The sequence below is a fragment of the Sabethes cyaneus genome, chromosome 2 (assembly GCF_943734655.1).
Source record: "Sabethes cyaneus chromosome 2, idSabCyanKW18_F2, whole genome shotgun sequence".
NCBI lineage: Eukaryota > Metazoa > Arthropoda > Insecta > Diptera > Culicidae > Sabethes > Sabethes cyaneus.
The window spans coordinates 218,990,339-219,016,182 of record NC_071354.1 but is presented as its reverse complement, the minus strand read 5'-3'; the positions used below and the strand labels follow the sequence as shown (position 1 = coordinate 219,016,182).

Below are 25,844 nucleotides of genomic sequence, written 5' to 3'. Positions count from 1 at the left end.
CAGTGCTAAAATTTCCTGAGAGTGCCCAACGCCGACAGTTAACGGAGGAGACAAGGCAAAAGCCCGGTCGACCCTTATCATATATCACCGGAGGAATTGTTTGTCTCGGCGGCAGCAGGCATTATCGCCGCGCTGTAGACTGTAGACTCGAGAGACAGTTCAAACATACACACAATCGCTTATCGCTGCTAATCGAGCGGCGAGTGTTCAGCCAGCACAGCTCTGAGGGAGCGCGCTATCTCCTCTGGCTGAGCCGAGATTTTCCCACATCCTCCACACATCCTCGCTAGTTTTTATAAAAGAGACTAAGAGTGTGAAAATCACTGTCACATATGCTGCGAAGGGTGTCAAGTGTTGAAGTGCTGTCTCACTGTTCGCGAACAAACTCCCGCCAGTAGCCAGCCACGATTCAGTACGATAAATGTGAAGGATTATTTTCCAGGTCTCCTGCATTGACTGCTTCCGGCGCCCCGGTAGAAGGGTTGGTATCAGTAGCAAGGATTTCGCGAATAACAGCGCGTTAATGATGCGGATGGTGATGATGCTCGTGTGAATCGGAATAAAGTTGAACGGTATCATTGGTGAATTGAATTGTTGACACCCCGTTAAGGATCGACTTCGTTCGCTGAAAAGGTAGTATTTACTGGGGAAAATCAGAACCACAAAATGGATGCTCAAACCGATAGTTCGAAAGTGAAATATCAAGAAAAAAGTGAGAATTGTGAATGTAATGATACAGACGATAGTAAATTTCGGGAAAAGGAGGTGACTATCGAGGATACGGATGCGGAAAATTACAAGTGCTATAAAAATAGTGAAAGGACACAAAATGGGGCCGAGTTTCAGAAAATGCTTCCAGATGATCTGGAGGCTATGTTCAAGGAGATGCCGCTGACTAAAGATACTACCTGTGGGTTTTGGTTCTTCAAGGGCCCGCTTCTGCAAAAGTGAGTACATTTTCAATAACTAAAATTTGACTTGATATACGGTTTATGGATTGAAAGACACTTCATAAAAATATCCAGTTTTCGCAAAAATGATTGATGTTATTTGCCAATTAAAGACTTTTTACGTTCCAACTGATTTGTTCAAAAACTCAAAAATTTTGTGAGAGGTCACAAGTTGCAGGTAAACCTGTACTTGCATCTAAAAAGAAATTATTGCAAAATTTTACTCTATGCAAAATTGGTGTTTATTAAAACAGTTTATCTGCTGTCTAGGCAAACGTTTCAAAAATTTATTTCTTCATCATCAGAGCAACTACGAAAATACAGTTTACAACTACATAGAGTTACAAAGTCGATTTTTCATATCCAACACTTACAAGTATTTTAAACTGCTTTTTGTCTGGACGTTTGTTGAATACACCGAGTTACACTGTAAAAACGATACAATTTGTTGTAACTAATTGTTTAAACAAGCATAAACCAGCACAGTCCTTTTTAGTATATCTAAATCATAATAGATGAGTTCGTCGTCGTCAACGGTTACCGTCCATGGAAGGGGAGCGTTTTTGCTTCTTTGAACCTCTTCCTCATCCAATCCTCCTGGACTCCGTTTTCAGTCTGGGGTTTAGCATGGTTGCCTCCACCGTCCACTGCCTATGATATCACAGCACTAAGAGCTGGCTACTTTTGGTAAAAATCGGGCCTCACGTTACGATGCTCGCTACCAGAGCTGGTCTCGATCGACTGTATCTTATGCTGCTTTGAAGTTAAACAAATGTGATGTATTCCCGACATTTCTGCAAGATCTGTCGGATGTTCAAAACAGGATCTGGAGAGTACCTTGCAGGCTGCGTTTACCACCGTTATGCCGGGTTAGTTGCAGTAGTTGAACCGATCACCGTGTTTGTGGATGGGACAACCAATTTTCTCCATCCATTCTCCGGTAGTTTCTTCTCCTTACAAATTTGGAAAATAATCTACTGCAGTGAGAGCTGTTGCTAGCGTTTCACGGTCAAGCTCTGCTAGTAGGCGGTACTTACCATTGGCTGTGTTCAGCAACCCGATTTCTTGTTCGTTTGATATTGATATTGATTCCAGATATTGTTATGTCGTCTATCCACACTAGCCCGTGCTGCTAAAGATCAAATTTTCACTCTCAGACAAGTCCCCTAGAAATGTCTAGAGTACAACAAGGCCACGCATCATATTTTCGTGGATTTCAGGGCAGCACACGATACAGTTGAACGCAAACAGCTATGGCAGATAATACACGAGTTCGCTTTTCCGGACAAACTGATGCGGCTGATCAAAGCTATCCTGGAGCAAGTGATGTGCTACGTGTGTGTTGCAGCAAGGGGATGGACTGTTCTGTAAGTTATTCAACATCGCTATTGATGGTATGACCCGGCGTGCGGACATCGAAGCGAGAGGAACGATCTTCAGCAAAAGCAGTTAACTCTTAGCCTTCGCAAAAAACCTCGACATCATTATTAGAAAACTTCGGAAGGCGGAGGCACGTCTAAAAATTGGGGCTAGGAGAATTGGGTTACAAATCGATTCGAAATCGAATGCGTCGAAAATCAAATATATGGTAGGAAGAGGCTCCATAGAAAGTAACGTTTGCCTCCCACGGACAGTGACTATTGACGGCGATGAACAGGAGGTGGCTGATGAGTTCGTATATTTGGGATCTCTGGACACCGCCGACAATAATACGAGTAAGGAGATCCAACGATGCATTCATCGAACCTACTTTTCCCTTCGCAAGACGCTTCGATCAAGGAGCATTCGCCGCCGCAAAAAGCTGACGGTGTATAAAACACTAATCAGACCGGTAGTCCTCTACATACCTGAGACAGTAACGTTGCTTACGGAAGACATACGTGCACTTGCCGCATTTGACCAAAAGGAACGGACTATTTTTGGCGGATTACAAACGGATACCGGAGAGAGGCGGAGGCGTATAAACTACTAGTTGTGGGCACTACTTGGAGAGATTCCCATCGTGCACCTGGCGAATGTTGGGAGACTACGATGGGCTGACCGGATGACTGTCGACCGACACTTCCGATTCTCGTTATGGTGCAGTAGGCGAATGTTTCCATCTGGTTTGTCCAAAAAATAAAGGTAAAATAATGAAACGTGCCGGTGTGTATGTTTTCCAGGTCCAGAAGGCACCGAACCGGAATGACAAACAAAATATGATTACAAAACCATGTGCCAGGAAGCTGTACCGAGAGTGGTTGACTAAACCAAGGTTCTTCGTGATGGACGACGAGGCTGACAGCGAGCCGGACACAGAGCAGTTATCGGAACGAGTGCGTGCAGAAGCGTCTGCTACCCTTCCTAGGGTCTCTGGCATCTTGCTATTGTGCGCGGTCGGTGTTAGACTAATGTAGAGACAACAATGTTGTTTTTTGTGCGATAAGCTTGTTGGACCCGCCGGAACTTCGCCCGATTAAGAAGCTTTGGACCATTATAAGAGCCAGACTTCACAAAACACTTAACGTGTTGGAGAACAACCTAGCTTTGAAGAAACTTTGAAGTGGGTAAAAGTATCAAAAGATATCAGCGTCTCCGTACCCGCAAGGTTATAAAGCTTGCTTGAGAAGAGATTGGTCGTAGCTTCGAATCTTACTTGAATCCAGACTATTCAATGTCGAGTGACTTAAGCATGGGTTTATTATCAGGCCCCTCATTACCCTTCCTTCCGGTTGAGTTCTGCATTAGCCCGGAGACGACTCTTATAGTTAGTATTGGTCATGAGAACCTATTGGAGTAATGTCCCAAACAGTGTCAACTTATAACGAGACGAAGCGGGCTTGGTAGGGCAGGGCATGCTTCAAAAGATAAGAATAACCCTCATACACACAAGCACGAATAAAACCAAAACATGACCTTATCGTCTTCTCAATACAGTACAGGGTGAATAGTAATAACTGTCCAGTGTATTTTGGACGTGTTTAATTAAAAATGGTTAAATCCCAAATATGTCTGCATATTTCTCGTTTAGAGTGTATTCAAATGCTAACACAGCTTGCAAGTTTGTTTTGAATTTTTATTCGTTTAAGAGTCGTGGTAATCATGGACGCAAAAAGGGAACTTGTAATAAAACTGTTTTTGAAAAGTTTTCGATCGTGTGATATTTTAGAGAAGCAGAAGCTACTCGGAATAAACTAAAGATTCATCTGTAAGGACACCAGAAGCCGTCAAGCGAGTAAGAGAACGAATTCGGCGGAAACGAGCTCAGTCTGGACGGAAGATGGCCAAAGTACTGCCAATTTCTTAGTCAACCATGAAGAATATTTGAAAAGATGATCTTCGATTGATTCCATTACAAAAAAGCAACGGGTGTACGATTTGACTGAAAAGCAGAAGGTTGTAATCTTTCGATGTCGGCAGCTGCTCAAGCGACACCGTGATTGTGAAATTCTGTTTTCGAACGAAAAAATGTTCCTGCTACAGGATCACCACAGCCAACAAAATGATCGGATATATGCAGCACATCTTTCTGATCGCCCGTAGTGATCGATCTGATACGATCTGATCCGATCGTAGTGTTTTGGTGATAGTGATCGCAGTGATCGTAGTGACGATGGGAAGCAAATAGTTCATCAAAACATTAATAATGTAATAATTATGGATTTGGAATGAAATCCCTTAGGATATCGTGCGTGCCAGCGTTACATTTTTGACAACGATTATACCTGGTAATTAAAGTAAAGGTAGAAGGATTTTAATTGGATTAATTTAAGTCAAATGTTTTGGATATACTTTACACGAAATAAATTTTTGTAACCATTTGCTTTACTACCATTTAGTTATGACATACTGTACAGAAATGCAGTGGAGAATGTGTGTCCTGCGGACCATGATCTAACACCAACTGACTTACTCATCCCATTTACGCGGGAAGCTGTCAACTGATACCACTGACACTCTCTGTGCCAGTTACACGCTACCGGCAACTACCCAAATAATGGATCATTAACACACATTACGCATTCAAGGCAAATTTTATATATAAAATATGCTATAAATACCAGGATGCCACACATAATACAACATAATCCCAGGTAATTTCATGACAAATACTGGTACTGTGCGCTACTGGTCGCAGTGATAAGCCCACACAGGAAAAAAACAAGGGAATTCGGTCTCACAATTGTCCAAAATCTTACGAGTCCAGTGGTGTCAAGGGCCATGTGCTAGCGTTCGGTTATGAAGAGGAGAGCCATTAAAGCAATGTTTCTACTTCAACCACTGTAACCTAACCAAAATATTGCAATTTATTTCCTAAAATTTTTAAGCGACTGCTACTGAAAATTTATTTTTGGTGTCCATTTTTTAACTTTTTTGCCATTGGTCTTTGGATTTGATCGCCATGTTGGATATTAGCAGAAAATCGCCGTTTTCTTCATGCGCACACCTACCGATTTTGATTTTAAGACCACCAAAGCTAAGGAAAAATGCTTTTAAATTCATTTATCAAATTGGGTGTGAAACAACTCGATAGTCACTCCCCTGTCCTGTTCACCTTTGTATACCTTTTTATTTAGTCTTTATTATATTATAAAAATATTTATTAGGTGTTTTGCTCAAAAAAAATCACAAGACACGACCGCATATAGGTGACGCAGGACTACGCACGTCTCTTTGTGGCAATAGTAGCATATATTCATGCATGTAATAGTTCGATTCTTCATGTATACATGCTACATGCAGCATATATAGGGTTTGTTGAGACTGCAGGTTGAGAATATTCAATTATTTTCGAATGAATGTTAATAGCGTCTCAAAACTCACTTCAACATCAAACACTATTTAGTTAGACATATATGTATCAAAATATTTTGTACCTTACTGCCTTATACTGAGTTGACAGTCAAATAAACATTAGCATCACTACGGGTCCCTACTGCCTTGTTTTATCCATCATTTTTGAAAGAAATTAATCTAAATGTAATGCTTGACTATAGAAACTATGCAAAGAATTGATGCAAAGCAGCAAATGAAACGTTCAAAACTATTCTCGGATAAGAGAGTCGCTGATTTTCCTCGCTTTGAGAATTCTGCGTCACGTCACATGCACAAATGCAAAACAACCCAAGCAGCACCATTTGTTGCATGAAGGGTTACGCAACTATAATTGAAACATTCAAATATGGTAAAAGTTCGCATCAGTTAGCTTTATCGAACTGTTATGTGACTGAAAAAGTGCAAGAGGTGGAGCCTATATGCAACCAATTGTTACACAGATGTTTTATGGAACAGCAATGCGCGTTATCTATCCATTCGCGACTACGATACGAAAAGAGATTTTAAGCCTGTTCGCACTCTCACGAAATCCCGTTGACAAAACTTGTCAAAACTTGCGTGAAAATAAAAACAAAAATAGTCTCTTCTCTTTTTTCCTCGCACAAAAACCAAACAGTTATGAGCAACTTCGTAATCGCGAATTATGTTTAGCGGGAACCAGGAAACAAATTTCCTCTCTGGTCTCCAAGACGAAAATTATATTAATATCCTTAATGCGAAACAAAACATTAGTTTCTGGGCCTATTATGAGCTAATCTTCATGCCATTCAAAATTTATCGTGCAAAATATATTTTTGCTTTGTATTATTTGATGCGCCTCGTGAAAGTTATTGATTTATTAATTTTCAAGTTTAAAGAATTAAACCAGCCAGATTAACAATTCGTTTACGATGGAAAAACCGCCCAGCTAGCTTCGAGGTATGATGCTGGTCTAACAAGCCAGTCGTCGTATGTTCGAATCTCGGCTAGGCGGTGCTTGCTAGTTAGAGTCAGTAGGATTATTGCACCGGCCCCGTAATTTTCCTGTACTCTAACAGCCGGCTGCGAAGTCTGTCGATAAAGAAGGGTAATGTCTAAAGACGGTATAAACCCATGGTTTTGCTTTTTTACGATGGAAAAATGCGGTGTAAAATCGAACTAGATACTGTAATCAAATAATATTTTAGTAAATACCATGGATTCCTGATGAATGTTCGTGTAATTGTTGTTAAAATAAAAATATTTCTTCGTTAAAAAATATTTTTTCATAAAAATATGGCGGAATATGGTATTACATTGATTGTATTTGTTTGGTTACATTTCACTTAAAAATATGTCGTAATCAACATGATGCAACATCATGGGACTTTATTGTTTGGCAATGACATTATAATAACACGATGTTGCGATCAAGTTTCATGTTACTAGATATGGACTAATATATTTGTGACAGCCAGTATAAGTATTGTATAACCTGAATCCAACGTATTAATAACATGAAGTTGCTTATTTGCTGCGTGTTTCAATACTGTAACCGGTGAAGTTTTTTGCAATTTAAACAAGACTTAATAGCAACATGAAAGATGTTGCAAGTGCTGCATGGGAACAGTTTCGAAAAAATTCTTGCAGTACCTATATGGATACAATCTGGCAAAGAGAAAGGATAAGCGCTCACTCTTTGATGACGTTTCTCCTTCAGGACATCAATTTGGACTGATTTCAATCTTAAATGTTAAAGGCGGTTGAAGAAAAGCGGTGATTTTATACTTTAAGAAAATTGTTTGCTTTCAGGACATCACATTGGACTAGGTTTAATGCTGAAACAATAACATTGGTTGAAGAAGGGTGGTTTTTCACTCTGAGGTACTTCCCAAGCACAGATATCAAATTGATATAGGTTTAAGCGCCGTAAAGAATCTTCGACCTATTGGGACGAGGAATTTCTGTCACTTTTTTGCAAAAAACACGTGCAAACCGTGATGACGCCTTTTCTTCGACCAATCAAGATGCGAGGATTTCTAGTTGGACAATGCTTTATTATTTTCAGTTTTTCAATAGTGTACACTTACGAAATAACGCCATTACAAATATTTTATAAAGTTTTCTATTCTTCGAATCTATTCTTGCTTATAATATATACGTTATTATTTTCTATGCAAAAATATACGAAAAAAGACAAAAACGAAGGAAAATTTTTTTGGACGATTTTCCGAAATTCCATTGTTCGAATTTCCATTTCTATTTCGTGCTAGAAGCGTTAATTCAACTCGAAGACTCATTTTTCGAGTTTTTCAGACTGTAGAGCTCACAGACAATTGATTTTATAAAAAGAAATTTGATTCATATCCTACAAATTATTTTTTTGCCCCCCGATTTTTCAAGCCAATTTCCAAGGGGGGGGGGGGGTGAGAAAAACTTTAAATATGATTTGCAATGGCCTCATAGCGTTCTTCATTTGAGCCAATTCTTAGAAAAAGTTCCGATCGATTGGGGCAAAAATATTGAAAATCGATCGGGAAACCGCTAAGCTATTAGCATTCAAAACCTGACCACTTTTCGAGAAAGATTTTTTGGAATGACACCCTACCCAGCCAAACTTTGCCGTAAGACGTAGTCCTACGTCAAAACGACAAACGAACACAATGAGGCAAATTGGTTCATCTGACTACCCAAGTAGCACACTTTAGGTCCATTTAGTTGACGCAACCGAATTTCAACTGAAATTAGTCATAATTCGGTTACCACAACTACTTTGTAACAACCGTGCTAGAAGGGTATGCTCTGACTCTGAGCCACTGACTGCAGAACCCAAGTTGTATGTTAACAAAGAAATTTATTTGGCTAACGTTTTATTACAAAAACTCAAAGTTTCGGTGTTACCTTTTGTTCTCGGAACACAACCTTTTGCTTTTATTTAATAGACTTTGCAAGCAATCGTTAGTTTTAATTTTTCTGCTATTCATTTACGATTCTGACAAATACGTATTTCGTCTCCGAATTGTTCAATATTTTATTTTCACCACCTTTCAGATTCGCCAACAAAAAAGCGTACGTCTTCCTGTACGGCGTCGTCGGTTGCATATTTTCCGCAACGTATGCCTACTTCAACGGAACGATTACCACCCTGGAGAAGCGGTACAAGATTCCGAGCAAAAACACCGGCATCATCTCCGTCGGTAACGACATCAGTTCACTGTTTCTGTCGGCCATCCTCAGTTACTATGCCGGCAAGGGCCACCGGCCCCGGTGGATAGCGTTCGGGTTGTTCACGATCGTCATGTTCTGCTGGATGACGGCCCTACCGCACTTGCTATACGGTCCGGGTGAAGCGGCACTGATGCTGACCACCGAGTATGGGGCGACGTACGACGAGAACCAGACCAAGGAAGTGTTTGAGGCCCAGAAGGCGAAAACACTTTGCCGTGGTAACGGTACGCGAGGGGCGGAATGCGAAACTGAGGAAGGAAATTTTGCCCCACAAGCGATCCTGTTTGTAGCGCAGTTTATTTCCGGAGTTGGCAGTTCACTTTACTACACACTAGGGGTTTCCTACATGGATGACAATATTAAAAAATCTAAAACACCGGCTTTGGTTAGTAAGTATCTTTGTAGATAGTTTGAAGTTTATCATACTTCAATTTCTTTCAATTTTTCAGGTGTCTCCTACTTCCTGAGAATGCTTGGACCGGCTATCGGTTACACGCTTGCTTCGTACTGTTTGGGTTTGTACATCTCACCTTCTATGACCCCGACGATTACCAACAAAGATCCCCGATGGCTTGGAGCGTGGTGGATTGGATGGCTGGTACTGGGGCTGGTTCTTGGATTTTTCGCCATTTTCATTGGCATGTTCCCGAAGCAGCTTCCAAGAGCGGCGATTCGCAAACGAATCGCAGTCGAAAAGCAAAAACTTGGAATGAAACTAAGCGAGGCGAAAAAAGAGGACGAACTGCCAGCCTCTTTTAAGGATATGATTAAAACGTTTAAACGATTAGTGAAAAACAAAATTCTAATGCTAAACAACATCGCTTCGGTGTTCTACTTCTTCGGCTTTATGCCGTACTGGATCTTCACTCCGAAGTACATCGAAACCCAATACAAACAGTCCGCATCGACATCAAGCTTGGTCACGGGAACCGTGGCTTTAGGTTTCTCTGCAATTGGAGTCCTTCTTTCGGGGATTGTGATATCCAAATTCAAACCGAGAGCTCGCTACATGGCCGCTTGGAACGTTCTTGTCGGTGTCCTGTCCGTGATGGGAATGGTTGCGTACGCATTTCTAGGATGTAAGGCTAGTGAAAATTCTGTAATCGTAAATCATTCCTCGCCGTGAGTTTTTTCAAAGTCACCAGAAAAACGGATTTAATTCAATAGCTTTCCTTTATGCAGAACCGATATTGGCACCTGCAACTCTGCCTGTCAATGTGATTACGTGAAATATTCGCCCATTTGCGGAGAAGATGGTAACACTTACATCTCGGCGTGTCACGCAGGATGCAAACAGCAATACCAAATCGGTGACCTTAAGGTTGACCAATTAGTACATATTAAATAAAACAACTTTTGACCCTTTTAGTTCTTTCAGACCTACGACGAATGTGCCTGCATAATGGGCAGAAACTACTCCGCCCAGAATCCTATTTACGAGAGGTTGGTGTCGTTCAACAGCAGCATAACGTCTCCCTACTCGCTCGCTCAGGATGCACTGGTAACAATAAACTTGACAGGAACTTACGTCGATTGTACTGAATTTTTCTTTTTCTTACAGCCCACAGTCGCGGGCGGTAAGGCCGTTGCCGGACCGTGCCCGCTGGACTGCAAGCGGGAGTTTATCACATTCCTGGTGGTGATGTGTTTCCTAAAATTTTCCGGCGCCACCGGGCGGGCAAGTAATTTCCTGGTGTCGGTACGGTGTGTCGACGAGAAGGACAAAACCGTCTCGATGGGCTTCGGCATGATGCTGCTCAGTTTGATGTCCTTCATACCGAGTCCGATCTTTTTCGGCCTGGTGCTGGACAAAACCTGCCTGGTGTGGGGAAAGACATGCTCCGGGAAGGGCAACTGTTGGCTCTACGATGGCGAATCTTTGCGGTGAATATTTGCTCTGTGATGGTTGGTTGTTAGTATTGATTTATTTAATTTTTTGCATTCTTGTTTACAGGTATCTGCTCAATTTTATAGCAGCAGCTTTTGTCCTCGTGGGGACACTCTTCGATTGCGGTGTGTGGTATTATGTGAAGGATCTGAAAATATTTGACGAGGAAGTGAAAGACAAGGAGATTGATCTGGCCGAAAAGGAGGAAGAAGTCATCACGGATCGACCTGCGTAGTGAATTTAGCTACTGTTTAAATTTTTTGCTAGCGGTAGGTGTAGATAAAATCAAAAACCAAATTGTACATTAATGTAATATATGTGATATAACGTTAATTTAATGCTTGTCTTTCTACTTTTCATTGACTACTGCTTAAGGCAGTTGGTGCTATTGGGCGATTTGCGTGAAATCTATTCCACTTATTGTGTACAATGTTGAACGAAAGTAAAGCTTGCAAAGAAGTACTAAAGTTCTGTACAAGTACAACTACCAGAGGTAGGGTGGTTTCAGTGTTTGAATCTCTTGTTTATAGTCACGGTGGAGCATCGGCTGGGTTTTATGAAAGAAGCATGTCGCAGACACGATTTGTTTAGTTACCCCGTTACGCTTGGTTTATAGCATAGTTTATTGTTGCAATACTTTTACCTATCCTGGTGCGATGTCCTTTAGGATTTCTCCTGCATAACAATGATCCACCAACAAACTCGATCCTGGAGGCTCCGTCTTCAATTTTTCGAATGTCTCACACTTTCCGGGTCTTACTCCACGTGGTCTAACCATGAAGCACGCTACGCACCTCTGCGTATGGTACCAACCGGATTCGAGACGAACACCATTTTTTCCAACATTCTCATCCGCCCGTTATACCCTTTCAGTTTGAGTAACTTTTTAGATATTGAGTTCGCCGAAAAGCTGCGCTTGTGGTTTAACCTTCTCCTCCATATAACGTTATCACATACACCTCCAAAGTTAGTCCTAAGCAGGGATGATTCTTCCTTAGAGGAGAAAAAGGAAAAAGGAATATACGCACTTTGCTGTGTTCTCAGTACGATTTATTTTGCCTTAGCTCCGTCTTAGCATAGGCGGTTGTTCGAGCAACCTGCACGTAGTTCAATCTGCTCTTTGAGAAGCAACAAAGTGTAAATACTTTGAATATATCGATGCATTTTTCATTAGCGACAGCCGTGGCCACTGTATCTTGCCACGACTGTTTCACTTTTACCCCTACTGAAATCTCTAGAAGCTGCCGAAAACAAAGTCGAAAGTTGTTCATTTAAAGTACTGAATGAGCAAAGTGTGAGTATGAGAAATGTACTTCTCGTTGAGTTTTGATCATTTTCGTTTTGCGTGGATGAGTTTCACAACTTTTTCAGCAGTTCAAATCATTTTGATGAAGGTAAAAGTTGCACTTTATGTACAATGAGTGACAAAATAACAAGCCATACAACGTTCAAAATCGACCAGTGCGACCAGTGCTCGTCTCCGTAGACTACCACCCTATTGCCTATGAGAGCCCGATCGCGCTCGGTTTCCCGTGCCTCACATGTTAAAACCTGTACGTTTCATAAGAATTTCTAGCGCGATGTTGAATAAAAGACAGGAAAAGCCATCAGCTTTTCGAAGTCGTCTGCGTGCTTCAAGTGAGCTTGATAACAGGCATGAAGTCATCACACAACTCTGTACACCATCCATCTTATCCTTAATCTTAATTTTCCATAGCTCTTCACGGTCGATAGTATCGCATGCAGCCTTGAAATCTATGAATAGGTAGTGCATAGCGACTTGGTATTTGTGACCCCTTTGGAGAATCTGTCGCAGCACAAAGATTTGGTCCGTTGTCGATCACCCGTCCACAAAACCGGCTGAATAACTTCCCACGAATCTACTTGCTGGCGGCAATAGACTGCGAAAGGTGACCTGAGAAAGTATTTTTTTAGGTGGCGTTGAGAATGGTGATCGCTCGATAGTTCTCGCATTCCAACTTATCGTCCTTCTTGTATGTTTGGCATATTACTCCCACTCCTCCGGTGAACAGTCATTTCCCAGATCTTGACTATCAGCCGGTTCAGACAGGTAGTCAACCTATCCGGGCCCATCTCGATAAGCTCCGCTGCGATGCCATCTTTGCCAGCTGCCTTGTTGTTCTTGAGCTGCTTGACGGCTTCGATCACTTCACCTGTTGTGGGGGTCTGCACATCAACATCATCTGCCGTATTGATGTATCATTCTCCATGCTGTCTTGATATTCTGTCTCAGCGCTATTCAGGTGAAGCTACAATGAGTGCTGCTTCCATTTTTCGATCAACTCACGTTCATCCGGCAACATCCATCCCAACAAGTTTCGGCTCGTTCCACATTTTAACGAGTCCCTTGCTGTAGCATCAACGCACGCGTTGCAATCTTCTCATCTAACATCCACTGGCATTCCTCGTCGAACCAGTCATAACGTCAACTCCTTTCAGCGAACCTAATGGAACCATCCGCAGCGCTGTTGATTGCTACTTTAACGCTATCCCAGCAGTCCTCGAGCAGGAACTTCATTTCCCTCACCTGGCAGTGCAGCCACAAGGCATTGCGCATACTCAGTAGCGACTTCAGGTAACTTCAGTCGTTCCAAATTGTACAATGGCAGCTGACGGTACCGAATGCTGGTAACAACTATGGACATTCTGGATGATTCGTGGTATGGCAAATTATTCTATTATCGACAGAACCGGTCGAAAAGGCATGCTATTCAACCCGTACTCTCCAATTTAATGTTGCGGGTAGACGGGAGATCGAAGCAAGAGCCTCCGAGGCGTGCATAGAAGCCAACTCCAGTCACAGGTATTTCTTCATGAAGTCTACAAACTTCAAGTTACCCATTGCGCAGAAATTGCTGAATTTTAAAATTTTGAATTTTGAAAGATGTAGGCAAAATAGCTAATGAAAACAAAACAAAGCCGAATCATCTGCAGTTGGCTTTTCATATCGGCGAAGAAATGAATAAACTTTTGTTCAGAGTTACTATTGCCCACGCAGGTGCTCTGCCAATTTTTAAGCTGTTCTGTTGCCAATGGAAAGTGAGAAGAATGAGAGAAAGCTTTTTCAATCAATCACGAAGTGAGAATTTCTAGTTTGACAGGGCGAGTCAATAGTTTTTTTACATAAGAGTTTAAGCGTAATAGATTTTCCAACCGATTGACGCCAAAATATTGCAAATCTATCGCTTAAAATCTTTTTTTGATTTCTTAGAATGACACCCTACCTTGCTTTACATGCATATTAAGACATAGTCCAACGTCAAAATTTAAACAATTTTGGCGACTTGGTATTAATTGAATTATATCTCAGCATACTTACCGGTCTTTTTTTACGAGTAGAGAAATCTGCTTAGCACAGTACTATCAGACACCTGAGAAAACAACTCATGGAGTGGGGTTTAGGTATCCCGACCCACTAAAACCCTACTGGAGTCTCCAGCCTCATTCCCCTCTGGCACCACTTTATCGGTATAACTTCAGGGAGGGGCTATTTGTGCTTAACGCACCCTCTTAGACAACTACTGGACTATGGTAGTTAGTTGGCTATTTACTCGTCGTTGATCGGCTCTCCAGCAGTTTTGTAGCTCAAGTACAATCTGGGTAGCAGCCGCATTGACCGCTCCCCAGACGTTCAACCTAGAGCACATCCTTTGGACTAAGTTATCCGGAGTAGTGTCGTGTCCGCTCACTGCCTACATGTTGCTTCTCGCGCCCACAAAACGAGGGCATATAAAGAAAACATGTTCTGCAGTTTCTTGTACATCCACACATTCGGGACACGCGGGGGACTCCGCATGCCCGAACTTGTGCAGATACTGCCTAAAACAACCATGCCCTGACCGAATCTGTGTCAGGTGGAAGTTGACTTCGCCGTGGCGCCCGTTGGCCCACCCGGATACTTCCGGGATAATTCGGCCCTTTGTGGAATCAGACCATGCCCGCTGCCATGTGGTCATCGAGGCCGAGCTTGTGGTACTCCGTATGCCTCTAGTTCCACGTTGGTTGAAGCACTCTTCGTTCTCACTGATGATGATGCCAATAGGCATCATACCCGCTAAGACGCAGATTGCGTCCTATGAAACCGTGCGATACGCACTCGCCACTCTCAAGCACATGAGACGATAGGTACCTTCCAGCTTACCTAGGTAGCTTGTGGTTCCTAACGCCGATGACCATACCGATCCGCCATACCTAAGTATGGACTGGACCACGTTCGCTAAAAGCCTTCGCTTGCTGCCATATACCGCAGAGCTATTAGACATCATACGAGATAATGCCGAAATAGCTGTGGAAGCCTTCTTGCTAGCATAGCCGACGTGGCTCCCGAACTTGAGCTTGTCGTCGACCATGACTCCCAGGAGTTTTAAGGACCGCGTTCTAGTTCCCGACGCTGATATTTGCTTGCTGCACAGACTTGCGGTTGTTCACCACGATAACCTCCGTTTTATGATGCGCTAGTTCCAGTTTCCTGGAGCGCATCCAATCTTCGACAATGCTTATAGAGTGGGCAACCGTCAGCTCAACCACTCTGATAGATTCACCGTAGACGTCCAAGGTGATGTTGTCCGCAAAGCCGACAATCACAACCCCTACCGGGAACTTTAGCTTTAACACCTCGTCATACATGACGTTCCTCCGTATTGTAGCATAGCACACAATTCTGGAAATAATTTTCCAGAATCCTGTACAGCGACACCGGCACTTGGACGTTCCGAAGCGAATTGGCTATGGAGTCCCAGCTAGCGCTATTAAACGCATTTCTCACGTCAAGCGTGACAACTGCGCAATAGCGGATACTTGTCCTCTTGCGCTGGATTGCCATCTCGGCTGTCTTAGTGACAGACAAGATGGCATCCACCGTAGATTTGCCTTTTCGGAAGCCGAATTGGTTCCTTGACAGACCGTTTGTACCCCCAGTGCACTGTACGAGTCTGTTAAGGATTATCCTCTCCAGCACCTTGCCAGCAGTATCAAGTAGGTAGATCGGCCTATATGACGAGGGGACACCCGGAGATTTTCCCGGCTTCGGCAATAAGACCAGGTTCTGTTATTGCTTCCACCTATCTGGGAAGTGGCCATCTTTTAGGCATCTACTCATTACTGCTCCGAATAATTCGGGAGCCTCTAGAATAGCCGCTTTAATGGCCAAATTCGGGATTCCGTCTGGTGCCGGTGCCTTGCTCACCTTTAGGGATTTACCGATCTCAATGATTTCCTCGTTCCCGACTTCTAAGCCGCCGTCGCCCACGTTACTTTGGATGTTCGGCTGGGAAGCTGACCATCCTACGCTATGGTCTGAGATACTGGAACGTCGGCCGTGGGACGACTCAGCGGCCTGAGGCCGGGCCTTAGCTCATGGCGCGGAAAGAGGCCCTCGATGACCCCCTCCAGCATTTTTGGCGATCGCTCTGTGGGAGCCATCACGCCCTTGGTCTTTACCATTACGACCCTGTAGGTATCACCCCACGTGTTCGCATTTGCACTAGCACATTACCTTTCAATGCGGACTTGTTTATTAGTTTTTATCCCACTCTTAAGCGCTGCGCGGGCAGCAACATTCAGCCCAGCCTTCGTCCGAACGAGCTCTTTGCATAATTCTCCTCGCACAAAAGCACGCTCCGCGGAGTTCCACAATTTCAGCTGTCCACCAGTAAGCAGGTGACCTGCCATACCTAGGTCGTCTATTCTAAGGCATGGTAGCGTCACACGCTCGCGACAGTACCTCAGCCAAATGATCAGCGTTCGGATTGGGCATACCGCGCTCACCGCACTCTTTTCGGATCGCTTCCACAAATACTTCGGGATCCAAGTATGAAGTCCTCCATCTACGGGTGGTTGGAGTGTCAGGTCTACTCGCCGCCTGTCGCCTCGTTATCTGACCGACACCATAGCGGACCGCCTGATGATCATTGTGAGTGTAGATATTGTCTACCCTCCAGTCTCCTATCAGACCAGGACTGCTGAATGTCACGTCAATGATAGACTCCGCACTATTCCTACTGAAGGTACTTGTGGTGCCGACGTTGGCCAGATCTACGTTAAACTTGGCCTCAAGCAGAATCCGTACCTTATGGTTCGTGCGACGACTTCCCCACTCTACCGCCCAAGCGTTAAAGTCGCTTGCCACAACCACCGGCCTTAGACCAGTCAGCACAACTGATACTCAGTCTATCATCCGCATAAACTGCTCGATAGACCATCTCGGCGGAGCATAACAGCTGCGATAGAACACTCCACCCACTTTGGCAACCGCAAATCCCTCGTCTGCAGTTGACACAACCTCCTGAACAGGGAACCTGCTTGTCGTCCATATAGCCGCCGTCTCGGACCTATCCGAGGCCCAGTTGCCGTTTCCGGTAGGGACGCGATATGGGTCCGAGATTATGGTAATGGCCATTGCTGACTCAGAAACTGCATAGTGTAACAGCTGCTGAGCTGTGCTGCAGTCTTTCAGGTTGAGTTGTGTCACTTGCACTATGAACGTGGCTTAGTCGCCGGCACATAAGCTGGGCACCTTGGACCTCCCGTTACATGCGTCCCATTTATCGGTACAGATCAGGCACTTGGAAGGCTCCACGCAGTCCCTTGCTTTATAACCAGCACTGCCACATTTCCTGCACAATTGGCTCCTATCTGGCCCCTTGCAGTTCCAGGCTTTATGTCCGTGTTCGAAGCACCGGAAGGAAGCTTTCGACTGCTTGAGCACGTTCAGTGGGCATACCGACTACTCCACGTTGTAACCGTCGGCCTAGTCTCCGCCCAAGATTTAGGAGACTGTCGCGCGTGTAAAATGTTTAACAAATGTCACAGAATAAATGGTCAAGAAAATAGTTGAAATACTGTATTGCAAACAGCTTTCTCCGGCGACGTACGCAGCCACGCGTCAACGGTTTCCACCCACCCACCACCAGGGGGCGGAAAATAGAGTCGAGCTAGCGTGGATTGAGTATGTCAGGAAAACGATCAGCCAGAGAGAGAGAGAGAGAGTAGGGTTCTTGGCGCGAAGAAAAGTCATAGGTCGTTGGACAAAAGCTAATCGAAGCTTACCTTGTCTGAAGCCAAACCGTCAACGTGCACAAGTTCAAACAGACAGACGAAATTAGACCAGACGTTTCAGTTTGTTAAAATACACAAATTAGAAGGAAGATAGGAGTGAAAGACAGAAATTACCGCAAGTTTGAAGGAGGAAAGGAAAGACGTGTATCACAAAGCAAACAACAGGACCCCTGTACTTACCCTGTGCTTACCCTGTGCATACCCTGTATTTACCCCGATTACCTGACGGTATCAACGTGATCCGGAGCTGTACCTGAGTGTACCGAATTTGGTCCTCACGTCCGCCGCTGCCACCACGATCGTCAACCCCGAAGCTGAGAGAGCGTCCCTGCCATCGACGCCATCGCAGTATTGTCGCGTCGTCGCCATCGCGCTTGACAGAAGCCCTGAGTGAGCCCGCAGTCGGAACGCCGGAGGTTAGTCGTCGAACCCCGTACCAAGGTCGCCGACCTGACTGCAATTGGATCCCGGTCAGCATCGAAACCGGAAGTGATACCCCGAAGCCAAAAGGTAGGAGTTATCGAAGGGAAAAGTTGTGAATAAACGGGAAGAGTTGAGCAGAAGGTTTTCAAGTGTTTTCTTGACAGTAAGTCGCGAACGTTTGCCGTCCCTGATGCTTGATTTAGGGGGTCTCGTAAATGCTGGGTAGTTACGACCCCGTCAGTTACAACTTTTAGCCTAGCAGCTTTCAAGGCTTTGTTTCCGTCCGCCAACGGAAGTCGTATGGTGGCCGGACCCTTGCGTAGGCGAGCTGCCTCGGATGCCACCACCACTCCACTTTGCTCTTGGAGAGCTTGTACGACCTCGGGGTTCTTAAGCTAGAGAGTCACTTCTGATGTGATAGCACGTACCTGCATTTCGTCTCCGAGCACTCCTCTATGGACTTGTATGCGGAACTCTTTTTGGTGGCATCCTTCTTTAACTCAAGGATAATATCGCCGTGCGCGAGCGGCGGATGCGCGCCAAGATCCCTGACGTCTCCTCTCATGGCCTTCAGAACCTTCGAGTATTTCGACCCGTCGGTTTACAGGATAAGAGCGTCGTCCTTGTTTGCTCGCTTCCTTGCCGGTTTAGGTGGAGCTGTTTTTTAGTGGAGCTTCCTCTGTCTTTTTTCTTGGCCTTAATCCCGGTCCATGGGCCACTCGTCTTGGTGCTTCCCGCTGATTCATCGGTTAGCTCTGCCAACCCGCTAGCCTGAGGGCTTTTACCGATCAGACGTTTTTTGGTCCACCAGGTATGCTATCCCCCGGGGACTGTCTCAGACGCTTGGCGGAAGCCTTAAGGCCCAGACACAATGCATACGGATTTTACTACGTTGCGGTAATTTGCCAGTTTTTCCATCCCAAGAAACAATTTGAGTTTTATTACACTCTTATGATGGCATTTAAGACCAAAATTGGCCTTCAAAACCACCATAAGAGTACAATAAAACTCACATTGTTGCTTGGGATGGGTTTTCTGTCAAATTTCCGCAACGTAGTAAAATCTTTATGCATTGTGTCTGGACCTTTACCGCTGCTGGTAGCGCTTTCCGTGGCCTCCTGGGTCGCGTTGCGACACTCCGTCAACGGGCAGGCGTCCGTCTGTATTGCCTTCGACGCCTTCACGGTAACCTTCTTCGCCTCTCCAGCACGCGCCACGAGGTCGTTGTGCGTTTTGGTCGCTGCATTCAAGGTCCTCCGAAGCATGAGCAAGCTCTGCTTCAGGTCCTTGGAGATTAGCGCTGGGCCGTTCATCGCTGTGTCCGGCGTGGTAGGCATACCGCTGCCCTTGTCATCCACACTAGCGCTCCCAGTTGCATCCTTTTCCACCCTTGCTGGAGAACGCTGGATGCCTCCTCTCGCGAACGGGGTTTCCACCGTATCTGCACTTGTTGTATTTTTGATTTTGTTTTCCATAAGAATCTCACGAGTTGATGGGAAAGAAAAGTCCGCCACATCAGAGCCCCTCATGGTGCGGTAAGGGCAGATTACTGTGGAGGACACCCTGATACTCCACAGGCTCCGTTTGCGGCTGAGTATTTGTAGAATCCCCCCCGGCATTCATCCCTCGGCACGGGTCGCATGACACCTTGGATTAGGGGTTTTATCCATTCACGTTTTACATTACAGCCATGAATAACAGCTATAAAAACCATCCTTCTTTTCGGGCTTTGGACCCTTTGCTCTGGTTCCTAGTATTTATAGATTCATTCGAACCTGTTCCTACCGAGATCCATCATTTGCAGGCGGAGAATTTACACTGAGCATTCGCATGAGTGCCTCCTTCCCTGTCCGCATATGACCCTAGTTTCCACCGGTTGTCCGATTTCCACTAAGGAACGTATCACGGATGGTACCACGAGGAGGTAGGGTTAGGAGTTGCTGAATAAGAGGCTGTGGACCTCCCTGGTATCTATTTTATAGCTGCATGTATAAAATAGACTGCGAGGTTCTGGAGTGCATTATTCAACTATTTACCATCCACAATTACCGGTCTTGTTACAGGACCCTGGCCGAGTAAATATCATCTTCGGAATCTCAGATTCGTACAAGATGATATTTGTCGCCTGTGTAACGTCGAGAGCGATACCTCGGAACACTTGCTCTGCAATTGTGGAGCACTAACAGGACGCAGATAGCAGTATCTCAAAAAGGGTCGACTAGAGCCTAGAGAGATCTGGTTTGCGTCGCCAATCAGAGTAATAAGGTTCACAAACCAAGTCATCCCTGATTGGTACCTGTTTCGCTCCAGCTACCAGCCTATCACTTCCTCAATAAGTGATAGGTAAACTTGAAGCTCGGTTTAAAATGTGCAGTAAAAGAAATAAACGAAGCATATCACAATACATCAAAATAATGGACGCTGTCAGAATTAGAATTGAATTATTCATTGTGATAAATAACCCACTTTTAGGTTCCTCTTACCAACTGTTTGGTTGGAAAAATATTTAGGAACTACTACAGAGTTTCAACCAAGTTTTAGTTAAATCTTATTATTTAAAATGCAGGGCAGTATTAGGTGAGCTTTATGGAAGCCTGGTTCAAATTTTCACAGTTCGACAAAACTTCTAGAAATGTCGGGACCTTGCACCAATTTTTCGTGAATTTCAGGCACTATATGATACTGCTGATCACGAAGAGATATGGCAGATGATATAACGGTTTTCCGGATAAATTAACGCGGCTGAACAAAGATTGGGCCCTTAGCTAAAAAGCATTAAACTAAAGTGAATAGCTTGTGGCGGAGCTCCTTGACTAAACACGCTGAACTCGAACAAACTGTGCTGCAGTTAAGCTGGGTTGTAGGTTAATCGTAGTTAATTAATATCATTTAAAGTGCTACTTTACACCACGCGCCTGCACCGTTTATCTACATACGGATGTAAACCAAATAAGTGCCAAATAAGATAAAAATCAAAACATGTGTAATACATGCTAGTTTGTTTAGGGAAATGACGATTAAAATATGCGATCAATTAATGAACTGGACACTAATTGTTGCAAGCGAGATTAAAAATATTTACATACAGTCTGCTCCGTCACTCACCGGTTTGTAAATAATGGGCCCGTGTTTATGACGTAGGGGAGATTGGGGCTTTTTGTATGCAGGGACCAACAGGTACGGACATATTTCCAACAAAGTTTAACGGAGATAACACACATTTTAATGTAATTTCCCGTGTAAGTATAAAAAGTATAAAAAACAGACAGTCTCCCCTACAATGCCTGAGAGCATAGACTTCCAGCTGAATGCAGCTCAGCTTTACCGGTCAGTCGTCTGGTCGTGTTGAACCATTTTAGTTGCAATGGGACGTCGTATTGAGATAAGAATTAATCAAAGCCGGGAGATCTGCTGAATTATATAACGTTAGCGTAGTTTAATTGTATCATACATAGCTTAGTTGTGGAGTGAACATGGTAAACTCAGAGAGCGGAGCTCCACGGCAATCTGAGAAGTGGAATGAGGATGACGAAGCCTTGGACGAAGATCAAGGGCAATATATGCTACGGGAAGATCAAGCCAGTGTCACCCAGGAAGAAACAAAACTAAGTCGAGATACCACCTGCGGATTATGGATCTTCAAAGGACCATTTTTTCAAAAGTAAATTTTATTTTTTCTTGATTGAGATAGAGCCCATGTTGAAAATTATCCTCAAAATTGCTTAGATTCGCAACCAAAAACACTTACACTGTCCTGTACGGTTTGGTCGGGTGTTTGTTTAACGCCACATTTGGCTACTTTAATGCCACAATCACAACGATGGAGAAGCGCTTTGAAATACCAAGCCGAAATAGTGGCATAATTTCCGCTGGAATCGATATGAGTAGTCTTTTCATGCTGATCATCATGTGTTACTACGCGGATAAAGGACACCGGCCTCGATGGTTGGCGTTCGGAGTGTTCACCATTGTGGTATTCTGTTGGATGTCGGCATTACCTCATCTGCTGTATGGACCAGGTGAAGCTGCGTTGTCCCTAACCAGCGAATTTGGCGTGAACAACAACCAGAGCCAAACCAGAGAAGTACTCGAACAGCATGAGGCGAAACTCCTGTGTCAGAGCCAGGGCACGCGAACTATGGATTGTGACGATGTGCAAGGGAACCTTGCCCCGCAGCTGATTTTACTGGTAGCGCAGTTGATTTCCGGAATAGGCAACTCGCTCTACTTTACGCTAGGATTTACCTACATGGATGATAATGTAGAGAAGGCAAAAGCACCGGCTCTGATTAGTAAGTGAAAATGATGTATCATTTTCCATTTTACTCCACAGATAAGTTATTTTTTAGGTATATCTTTCTTCATGAAATTGCTTGGACCAACCGTCGGATACACATTGGCTTCCTACTGTTTGAAGCTTTATATCACACCATGGATGACTCCGATCATTACCAATGAAGATCCTCGCTGGCTCGGAGCTTGGTGGATCGGTTGGATTATTATGGGGTTTGCTGTGGTTCCTCTAGGATTGTTCATCGGGATGTTTCCAAGAGAGCTGCCAAAAACTGTAGCGCGTAGACAAATAGCCTTTAAACTAAATAAAATCACTTCGCAGGATGCGCCTCCAGCTTCCTGGAAGGACCTGTGCAAAGCACTAAAGCGCGTGCTGAAAAACACTATTCTGATGTTGAACAACGTCGGCTCAGCATTTTATGTGTTCGGATATCTACCGTACATGATCTATACTCCCAAGTATATCGAAGTTCAGTTCAAACAGACGGCTTCCACAGCTAGTATGGTAACGGGAACGGTGTCGCTGGTATTTACGGCCTTTGGAGTGCTGCTTGCTGGAATAGTTATCACAAGGTACAAACCTACAGCTCGACAAATGGCTGCCTGGAATGTTTTGGTTGGCTTTCTCTCGGTTGCAGGAATGATAATTTATTCATTATTGAATTGCACCGCCGATGTTGATCAACCGTTGGTGTTAGTATGATCGTTGCAAATTAAAGTCGGTACAAATCTTAAATTTTCCTGGAAATACTTTCAGCTCTGTTTCCGGGAATGTTACATGCAGCTCCGCCTGTCAATGCGATTTTGTCGAATACTCACCAGTATGCGGAGAAGATGGCAATACCTATTTGTCGGCGTGCCATGCCGGATGCCTGCGTAGGAATTTTAACGTGGAAGGCAGAGTAAATACCAGTTAAAACTCAAAGTCGATTCATCTTAGTAATAACTTTCCAATTAGGTTTACGAAGATTGTCTGTGCGTTTTGTCCAAAAATGACACCAACTTTGGTTTGAGTGCGAACGTAAGTTTAATTAAGATTTGAGAGCTGCTCAAATAAAATAGCAGTTATTTTTCAGCCACCCGCTGTCGGTGGGTCTGCCCATGCAGGACCGTGTTCCGTTGATTGCCAAAGTGCTTTTGTAACATTCATATTGGTAATGTGCATCGTCCATCTTATCCTGGCGGCAGGTCGGGCAAGTAACTTCCTGGTGTCGCTACGCTGCGTCGAACCGAGAGATAAAACGATTTCGATGGGCTTAGGGATGACGATAGCCACGCTGTCGGTGATACCGAGTCCGATCTTTTTCGGAATGGTTCTCGATTGGACGTGCCTGGTGTGGGGCAAAAACTGTTCCGGTGACGGAAACTGTTGGGTGTACGATGAAGCAGCCTTGCGGTAGCTTTTGCAAGATAGTTATTATGTTTTGGGGTATTTAATTATCTTTTTTATGATTTTAAGATATTTGTTGAACTACATTGCGGCTGCTTTTGTCCTTGTGGGAACACTCATCGATTGTGCTGTCTGGTACTATGTGAAAGAGCTTAAAGTGTTCGATGAGGATACGAATGAACAGGGAATGGCCTTACAGGAGGTACAAAGAGCAAAGGAATAAAGGTTATTTTAAATAAATTGAGTTGTTTCATTTCTCGCGTTAAATCATTTGAAATAATCCCTATAATAAAAATTACACTACGAACTTCATTCTAAATTTATCAATTATAATAATCAAATGTTCCTTGGGCAAGCCTTGACAATCTTCAGTAAAAACAGCCGCAGCGACAATTCTGATCGCATGTTGAGCTGCAATGTGGGAGATCGGGTGCATGGACCACATGTCCTGGGCTCGGGTGGAAACGAGTGAAACGAAACACATGCTGCTGGCACGTTGGCGGCAACACCGGACGAGAGGTGAATCAGTCTATTTAATATCTTGGACACAACTTTTGTACTTGCACGCAATCATGTTTCACACCGTGTGACATCTGGTGGGTGATAGTTAAGCTTAATTTTATATTCATTGTATGCAAGTTTTGTAGCGGAATCGACCGTTTGCAAGGCATCGAACGTGTAATAGGGTAAACGAACAATACTGTACGACAAACTGTTTGTGGACATTGTTAAGGTCCGGTAGTGTTAGGTTCATCTCAGAATATGTCGTGATTCTAAAAATAGAGAAAGTTTTCATCTTCGTAAAAGTATTATAGATAAAGATCAAGATCTTTTCAGCCGACATATATAAAAATGACGTTAATTTTGTTTGCGCTGGTTTCAATAATGATAGTAAATTTGACACGGATATCGACTTTAGGAATAGCTACACATTACTGTTTCTTTTATTGATTACCTGCTGGCTAAGAATAAACGTTTAACCGTTTTCTATCAGAACACTAGGGGCCTACGAACCAAAACAAACGATTTGTTTCTTGCTCTCGGTGCGTGTGATTATGATATCATAGTGTTTACCGAAACTTGGCTGAAAAATGATATATTTGACTCGGAGCTAACAAATAGCTACACACTCTATCGATGCGATCGAAACTCTGCTACCAGCCAATGCCAACGTGGTGGTGGTGTACTGATCGGAGTAAAAACCAATTTAAAAAGCACGTCTGTTATCTGCTCGGATGCTAATGTGTTAGAGCAAACAGCTGTTCGCATTGAAATGAATGATTGTAATGTTTTTATTTGTGCCATCTATCTGCCGCCTAATTCTGATCCCGTGCTTTATGAGATGCATTCGGCTTGCGTTCAGCAACTATCTTTGCTTGCCAGGGATCGCGATAAAATAATTGTGCTGGGTGATTACATTCTACCACACTTAAGATGGGATTTTGACGAGGATATGAATTGTTTTTTACCGATAAATGCATCTACCGAGCCTGAGTTAGCTCTAGTTGAATCTATGTTAATTACGGGTCTGCAACAGCAGAATTCCTTTGTAAATGACAATGGCAGGTTGCTTGATTTGGTTTTTACAAGTAGTACAGCCTGTGCAGATATTTTTGAACCACCGATACCACTGCTGAAAATTGACCGTCATCACATGCCAATTGTGTTAAAATTAAATGTTGAGCGTAATCACAAAGAAGAAGAAATTGTAAGTTTTGATTTCCATCGATGTGATATGGCACGGCTGAAGGAGTTAATTCAACAAGTGAACTGGGATCAATTATTAGCTATTGGATCCATTGATGATGTAGTTGTCCGTTTC

At 43.8% G+C, this 25,844-nt stretch overlaps 2 protein-coding genes across 2 annotated transcripts; both read left to right on the top strand.

The window, feature by feature from the left end:
* The first annotated feature begins 666 nt into the window (after positions 1–666).
* On the top strand, positions 667–11,074 carry LOC128736666 (solute carrier organic anion transporter family member 74D-like). Its single transcript, XM_053831155.1, has 7 exons — positions 667–947; positions 8,775–9,340; positions 9,401–10,073; positions 10,134–10,272; positions 10,330–10,452; positions 10,513–10,835; positions 10,906–11,074. Exons 1-7 carry the CDS (start codon positions 667–669, stop codon positions 11,072–11,074), a joined length of 2,274 nt encoding a protein of 757 aa, XP_053687130.1.
* Positions 11,075–21,738: 10,664 nt separating this feature from the next.
* Positions 21,739–24,245, top strand: LOC128736665 (solute carrier organic anion transporter family member 74D-like). The gene is made up of 7 exons (XM_053831153.1): positions 21,739–22,000; positions 22,066–22,631; positions 22,689–23,325; positions 23,390–23,534; positions 23,591–23,653; positions 23,709–24,028; positions 24,092–24,245. The coding sequence occupies exons 1-7, from the start codon at positions 21,813–21,815 to the stop codon at positions 24,243–24,245; spliced, it is 2,073 nt and encodes a 690-aa protein (XP_053687128.1). The 5' UTR covers positions 21,739–21,812.
* The last annotated feature ends 1,599 nt before the right edge of the window (positions 24,246–25,844 follow it).